General features: G+C 53.7%; 1 protein-coding gene across 1 annotated transcript; it reads right to left on the bottom strand.

Annotated features, from left to right (window-relative positions):
* Positions 1-114: 114 nt before the first annotated feature.
* On the bottom strand, positions 115-4,819 carry FICD (FIC domain protein adenylyltransferase). Its single transcript, XM_014875078.2, has 3 exons — positions 4,739-4,819; positions 3,854-4,189; positions 115-2,561 (listed from the first exon to the last, which is right to left on the bottom strand). The coding sequence occupies exons 2-3, from the start codon at positions 4,137-4,139 to the stop codon at positions 1,489-1,491; spliced, it is 1,359 nt and encodes a 452-aa protein (XP_014730564.1). The 5' UTR covers positions 4,140-4,189; positions 4,739-4,819; the 3' UTR covers positions 115-1,488.
* Positions 4,820-7,982: the final 3,163 nt, after the last annotated feature.

Below are 7,982 nucleotides of genomic sequence, written 5' to 3'. Positions count from 1 at the left end.
ATGTTGTCACGTTGCTGAGGGAACCAGGATCTCTCCCGTGGCCTTTCCTCCTCCACAACCACTCAGTTCACTGCAGCCAAGTGTGCTCTGAGAACAGCCTCTTCCAAACCAAGGTTTTCATATTAAAATAGTTTATTAATCTGTTACTAAAATAACTTTTTTTTTTCCCCCCCACAGAGCTCTAAAGTGCATTATTTATACTCAGGTTGCACTACAAAAATAACATGCTTTGTAAGGACAGGACACTTTTCCTCCTATGTTGTCTGCTTTCCCTGGCAGCAGTGCTCAGAGAACTCCCAGTCTCATCCTGGTTTCTGCTTCTCTAAAACGTCCTAATTCCCTGTCAGGTAAGAGAGAGTTAAAAGGGAAGAAAACTAAGCCTGGGGCAGCCTGGCAGCTTTTGCCAAGGGGTTAAATGCTCTAAACTGGGATTTTAAATGGAAGTTTTGTGAGCTTGGAGGTGGTGGGATCATTGATGCTGATACACACTTGGCAGGTCTGGGGTAGGGAGATCTTTTACCTTAAAAACCAAGGAAAAAATGATTCTTTGAACTGCTCAGCAGCTCCAGGCACTGCACTGCCCCTGCAGCACTCAGAGGCCTCGAGTGATTCTTGACCCATTTATCAGAGTAATGACATGACCAGTGATTAATTGTGAAAGTTCCCTTACCTAGAATCAAGGAACTGAAGATTTTGGCAGACTTCCTGTACACATTCTTCCCAAAATTGGCACATCAGGCTCTGCCTGATGACCTTTTCTGCCCACAGATCTGCAGACAAACAACTTTCAACCCCTCCACTGAAATGTCTAAGGACAGCTGTGCTTTCCCAGGGCTCCTGTTGGCTGAGGTGTTTTCTGAGTCCTCCCTCAATTAAGTCAGAGCCTTTTCTCCTCTTGTTCCACTTCCCATTTGTACAAAACCCACCCCAGGAAAGGCAGCTGAGAGTAAACATGCAAAGTGCCACAGAAACAGAAATGGGAGGGGAGAGATGCCTTTGGGCTGGAGTTCAGCCTCCTTCCTGCTCTGTATCTGTGTGACTGACACCAGAGTGTCTGATGGACACAGCTGGGAGCGTGCTGTTCCTTCAGGGATGTGTTCTGGAGCTACAGGGAAGAGGCAACACAAAACCAACTCAGTTTAGATTTGCTGAGGTCAGGCAGTAGAGTTGACTGCCTGGGTGAAGGGTTGTGATTGAAGCAGCTCCTCAAAGCTTAATTTGAAGGAGAAATTCAATTTTAGTTCATTTTTTGAGCCCTCTGACACCTCTCCCCACCTCCTTCCAGCGCCAGCACAGCCACCATCCCCACTTCCATTTGGCATCATGTATATAAATAAATTACATTAATTTAATCAAATATAAGACACTTTAAATAAACAAAACGCTCCACTGACACCTCCTGTCCAGACATTTCCTAGCAAGAACACCGAGTGGCTTGGACTTCTGCTCTCCCACAGCTTCACCAGCTCCTGGATTGCTCCAAAACCCTCAAGTCTTGACGGGGATGGTTTGTTTGCAGCCAGCAGTGCCTCCTGCCTCGGGCAGCCCCACGGAGTACTCGGTGGTGGCGATGAGCAGCATGTCCAGCGTGGTCTCGGCGCACTTGGCGATGAAGCGGATGAAGGGCCGCACATCGCCCTCGTTGGCCACCTCCAGCACGTGGTAATACTCCGCCCGCTGCTCCTTGCGGATGGTGATGGGCGGATACCCCGCCTGCATCAGGATCAGGTTCATCAGCAGCCGCGAGGTGCGCCCGTTGCCATCCACGAAGGGGTGGATGTAAACCAGCTTGTAGTGCGCCAGCGCCGCGAACTCCACGGGGTGCAGGCTCATGGCGTCCTCCGAGTTCATCCACTGCACAAACTCCTCCATCTGCTTCTCCACGTCCTGCGGGTGGGGCGGGATGTGGTGGCCCACGAAAACCTGCGTGGCTCGGAAGCGGCCGGCCTCCACGGGGTCGGCGTAGCCCAGCACGCGCCGGTGGATGTCCAGGATGTCCCTGCTGGTGACGGAGCCGATGCGCGACACCAGCGTGGTGTTGACGAACTTGAGGGCGGCGTGCATCCCGATCACCTCGTTCTGCTCCGTCAGGCTCTTGCCGGGAACGGCGTACCTGGTCTCGATGATGTGCCGGATCTCGGACAGCGTCAGCGTGTTCCCCTCGATGGCCACCGTGTGGTAGATGTGGTGGTAGTAGGATTCCTCCATCACCCTGCGCAGGGCGGAATTCCCTTTGGGAATGGCCATCACCTTCTTGACCTTGCTGTCGATGATGCTGAAATACCTCTGGTCGATCTCCTCCACCAAGGGCAGCGTCCGGCCCCGGTTGCTCAGAGCCTTCTCGTTGTGGGGGGAGATGGTCAGAGCTTTGGAGTACAGGTAGTCAGCCTGGAGGATGTCTTTATCCTCCTCAGAAAAGATCCCAAACTCGTTCAGGGCGTCCACGTAATCCGGGTCCATTTTGAGGGCGTACAGGAAGAGTTTGTGAGCCTTCTCCCGCTTCCCTTGGCGCTTCATCTCCAGGGCTTGATTCAGAGCTGCTCTGGCTTCCAGCTTCACCTCTGGAATGAAATGGTAACAGATACGGGGCGGTGAGTTTTACTGGAAACCTCTGGAAATCTGGATTCCGTCATCCTCGTGCCTCCCTTCCAACTCAGGATATTCTATGGCAGTCACTGTTCACTGATATAAAAATTGCAACAGAATTTTGTGTTCCAGCTTTTTCCAGGTTACAATCCCAGAGGTTTATGCCACATTTCCAGGCCAAGTATGAGGCAGGATGTGTGGGGAGGCAGGACCTGTGGGCAGCAGGCTCAAGGTGGCCACTGGTGGTCACCAAACTGCTTCAGGTAGGAGGAAAAGAGTGTTTTAAACATGTTCTCTTGCCATTTTCTTAGGTGAAATTATAATGTTAACATTATTATGTTGGCTGCCAACAGCACTTCTGTTTTTCCACTGAACTATCCAACTTTTTCCCAGCAGTAAGAGCTTTAATGCAAACAAAGATACAGTGCTGGAATCGTAATAATTCCTTTAAGTGTTTTCCAAATTAACCTCCTGGCTGATACAGGCCACAGCCACAGCCTGCCATTGCCTGAAACGCTGTTCTGTGCCAGCTAGGATTTCGGGATTAACACTGTGTAGCTGAGATTTCTGTGCATTAAACCACCTCTCTGTGTTCCAGATACCCCCATAGAAGTCACTAGTACTGAAAACACAAGGGAAAACTTTGGAGAGAAGGAGCAATGCCAGCACAGGGCTCTGGAATGCAGTCAAGGAGCTGGCGAGGGCCTGTCTGACCTCGGGAGCATTTACAGCCAGTGTTAATTGCAGTTAATTACCATCAGGGTACAGTGGCACTCCCATCAGGGGTCAGGACATGGTCAGAAGGGGGTGAGGATCTCTGGGTTGGTGTCAGGGTTGGAAGGGCCCTGTGGAAATCACCCACTCCAAGCTGCTGCCATGGCAGGATCACCTGGAGCAGGAAGGAGTCCAGGTGGGTTTGGAATGTCCCCATGGAGGGAGATTCCACCACTCCCTGGGGAGCTGTCCCAGTGCTCTGCCACCCTCATGGAAAGAGGTTCCTCCTCACGTTGAGGTGGAAACTGTTTTAGTTTATTGCTCCTTGTCACCAGGCACCACTGAACAGTGCCTGGCACCATCCTCTGACACCCCCTGGAGATGTTTGTATGGATTGATGAGATTCCCTCCAGACTGACCAGGCCCAGCTCCCGCAGTCTCTCCTCATCACAGAGATGCTCCAGACCCCAAATCATCTCTGTGGCCCCTGCTGGACCCTCTCCAGCACCTCCCTGACCTGAGGAGGAGCTGTGCCCACCCAGGACCCTCTCACCTGGGGAGGCTTTTCCCTTCAGCACCAGCAGCTCCAGCCCCTTGGAGGTGACGCTCAGCTCCGTGCTCTGTCCTGTGAGCCTGGTGATTCCCGAGGAGCCCAGTTTACTCCTCAGGAAGGACAGGCCCTTGAGCACAGCGTGGCACTGGTTGTCCACGGCAGCCAGGGGCAGCAGCAGCATCACCAGGGAGCTCAGGAGCAGCACCAGCACGGCTGCCCAGCGGACACGGAGCCACAGGGACACCCATTGGAGCTCGGGATCGGTCGCCATCGCCACGAGATTCATCCTGCTTCCAGCACGGACACCGGGAGCATCTCCTTGGCCACTGCTCCCACCTGGGAACACACAGCTTTAGCCAGAGCTCCGTGGGGTAAGAGTGGGTTTGAGTGCACGTGCTCTGGGTTTGTCACAGCTCTTGGGCATCCCCTTCCCTGCCACCCCCAAGCACCGTATGGGATCTGCTGTGCGTTACTGTGACAGCAGCAGCAGGAGGAGCCATGGATGCCCAGGAGCAGCGTGGGCACCAGGCTCTGCCAGCCGGTTCCGCGGGGATCACGGAGGGTCCCGTCTCCTCCCCACTCTCCTCCAGGCTTGTGACCCTCCCTTCCCCACCCCACCAAGCCAGAGGTTCCTGCACCGCTCTGGAATCCCTCCCCATCCTCCGCTTCTCCTTCAGCCACCGCTCCCTCCCCAGGGCTCCTTCCTCGAGCCTGAACCCCGGCCAGAATCCCCCCAGCACCCCCTGGCTCCTCGCTGTCCTGTGCACCCCAGGCCTTCCCCCAGATCCTCTCTGCCCAAGACCTCCGGTGTTGTCCTGGCTCCCTGCCCTGTCCCCCCGGTGCTGTCCTGGGGTGCCCCCATGTCCCCTCCGGTCCCCCCCTCACCTTTGCCGCCTCTCGGAGCCGCCCCCTGCCCACCTTTGCCGGCTCCCGCAGCCCCGCCCCCGGGCCCCGCCCCCGCGCGCTGCCATTGGCTGAGCCTCTCCCCGGCTCCTCTTCCATTGGCTGCCGCAGCGGACGCGTCCCTCGCGCTCCTCCCCTCCGCTTCCTGCAGCGGCTTCCGGGTAGCGCCGCGCCCCGGGCGCGGGAGAGGCTCGTGGAGGGTGAGCATTGGTGAGAGTGTACGTCAATCACGCGGCATACAGCCAATAAAAATGGAAAATGCGGAGTGGGCGGGCGCAGTTGCCATACAAGGACATGGCGTTCTGTTGCTAGGCGATGGGAGCGCGGCAGGCCCCACTGAGGGTTTAATTCCACATAAACATTTAATTTTTGGCCATTTCCTTGGAAAATCACCTCTTTCTGTTGATACAGAGTTCCCGCCGCCTATCCGTGGCCTTTCTGGAAAAACGCTCTTTAATTTTGGCCTTAAGGAGCAGCGAACCTTGGTGTTCCACACCTGTGCCTCTCCCTCCTCTGGAAGCCAGGAATAGGGAGAGATTGGAAAAAAGCTGAGGGAAAAGAGAATGTTTTAAGGAATTGCAGATAAAAAATTCCCTCAGAATCAGTATCTAGCAAGCTGATAAGGTGGTTTTCTACTAGATGCAAATCATCACCTGGTGGGAAAAATAACTTGGTTGGTCAGAAATGAATTCAAGGTATTTAAAGTGTATTTCAGAGGAAGCTGAGGGGAGACCTCCACAGATGTGGCCGTGCCCAGCTTCCCAATCCACGTTAGCTTCGTGCTGCCCCCACTCCATCCTGCTTCATCTGCAAATGGCGTTTTCCAGACACAATCCCCCTTTGAGGGCTTGTTTTCAGCAGGAAAAGCAGGATCCGCTCTCTTGGAGCTGCTGTTCCCTCAGATGTTCATCCCGTTTGGATCCTTAGGAGAATTTGCAGCGTTCCAGAGGGATCCTGGAAGCTTTAGCGTGAGGCTGGGGTTTATTCCTCTCTATTCGATGCCAATTCCGATGGATTTGGGAGCGGTCCCCGCAGCCAGCAGATGGCACTGACTCATCTCGCTGCTCCATGGAAACATCCCAGCCTCTGCATTCCCTCTCCAGGACCTTCCCACCTTCTGCCTTTGGAGGCAACGATGCTGGAAAACATATTTGGAGGTTGAGTAAAGCCCTGGCTTCCTCCTGGAACTGTTTGTACTGGGATAAAATTCCTTGTCTGTGTGCTTGGAGATTCCTGGGTGTAACAGCAGCTTGCACAGCGCTCTGACTGTGAGGCAGATCCTTGGGATAATCTTCCCTGCTAGCAATCTGGAAGATGTGATCAGGCAGATACATCAGTGCTGTTTCTTTCAGGCCGGGTTGGAGCGACCTGGGATAGGAATGAAATTATTTGGAAAGTCCCTTCCCACCCAAACCATTCCATGGTTCCATGATGTTTGCCAGAGGAGCAGTGGGATCAGGGCGGACACCTCTCCTGCCACACGCAGAGGGGACATCACATCCTTGAACAGCCACAATTCCAGCCCTTTCCCATCCCCGGGGCTCCAATGTAGGACAAGGAGGGCTAAAACGGGCAGGAGGGTGGGAGTGCTGTGGGAGCAGATTACAAAAGGAGCTATTTTCCCTTTAAGCTTCTCAGCTCGCCCCCTGCTTAGGTCCTGGCAGCTGTCAGAGCTCAGCGGGTGTCCCAGGGAGATTTGGGAGCTTGGCACACTCGGGGGTGGCACTGTGGATTCCCTGCTGCTGCCAGTGCCACCAGCCACGGGGACAGTGCTGGCCCTGAGCTTTTCTATGCTCAAAGATCCTCTACAGCCACAAACACTTCCCTGCTTGCATTTCACTTCAAACCCCACCTGTTTAGGTGTGGGAATGAGTGGATCCTCCTGGATTTTTATTTTTTTTTTTAACCTTGGTGATGGTCAGCTCCAGGCTGGAGCCAGCAGGAAATTCCTCATGGGCAGCATGAGGTGCTGGGGGAGCAGGATGAGACTGAGGAGAGGCCATCTGGGAGTGCCCTGTGCAGTGGAGGGACATTTGTCCTTAAAGGTGGCAGGAGAGGGGGAGTGATGCTCGGTCACCGTGGGAACAGCAGTGCAGGGATGCTGGGGACACAGCTGTGACCTGGCAGAGGTGCTGGGGAGCTGCTGGAGGTCTCCTGTCCTGATCCCAGGCTGGATTCCAACATTTCAGGCACTGTGGGTTACCTTGGAGGGGGCTCTGCTCTACCAGGATGCCCCCCGAGCAGGATTTGAAAACAGGAATATTCCTGAAATTCAAGAGATATTTTCCTAATATCTCTTTCCTAAATCCTAGGAAGAGAAACAAGATCTCTGGAGCAGAGGCCTCAGAAACCACCTGCCACTCACATTTTGTTTCTCCATGGATCTAAGTATCCAAAGGCTCCCAGAGCCTGGAATATGCCAATGACTCTTGATATGTGCTGATTGTGATAAATGGGAACCAAAGCAGGTGGATGATCCTTTAGGAATCATAAAACCCCTCTGTGCCTGGTGACATTGAGGAGATCTGGCCGTGGAATTCAGCATCACTCTTTCCTCAGCATGCACACTCGAGAACAGGGCAGGAGTTGGAAAAAAATGGATTTGCAAATGGAAGAAATGGATTTGCAAACCTGTGCTGTCCAGCAGAGCTCAGAGAGCTCCCTTGGAAATAAGGAGACAGAGCCTGTGTCATTCCCAGCTTCCCAGGGTGCTCTGTTCATTTTCCTGTGTGCTGCTGGATAAAATGGATCCTCTGAAATTCCTGTAAATTAAAACCTCCCCTCTCCCCCTGTCAGCAGGGCGCAGCCCCTGTTGGTGGAACTCTGTGGTTATCAGTGCCTCCAGCACTCTGCAAAAACTCAGAGTTGGGAAATATTTCCCTTTTTAAGGCTGGGTTTAATTCCTTTGGAGCTGGAATGTTAAATTCCCCCAGCTGGGCTTTGCTCTGGACAGGAAGAGGTGGAGCAGGAGCTGGGTGTGAATCTCCCTGAGCACTGGGAGGGGGCAGTGCCAGGCTCCCTGTCCCTTCCCTAAAGGAATGCCACTGGCAGTTCCCTGCTTGTGATGGCAGCTGAGCAGGAACAGTGGGAATTTGGAAATAAACCCAGCAGAGGGGGAGAAACACCAGGATCTAAAGCAAGCAAGAGAAATCTCATTTTCTCCTGGAATTTCAGAGGCCCGAGCAGCAAACAAACAATGATTTCCCTGTGCCTTTGCTGGGTAGAT

This window comes from Sturnus vulgaris, chromosome 19 (genome assembly GCF_052056855.1).
Source record: "Sturnus vulgaris isolate bStuVul1 chromosome 19, bStuVul1.hap1, whole genome shotgun sequence".
In the NCBI taxonomy this organism is placed as follows: domain Eukaryota; kingdom Metazoa; phylum Chordata; class Aves; order Passeriformes; family Sturnidae; genus Sturnus; species Sturnus vulgaris.
The sequence above is the reverse complement of the archived record's forward strand: the minus strand, read 5'-3'. Positions and strand labels throughout refer to the sequence as shown.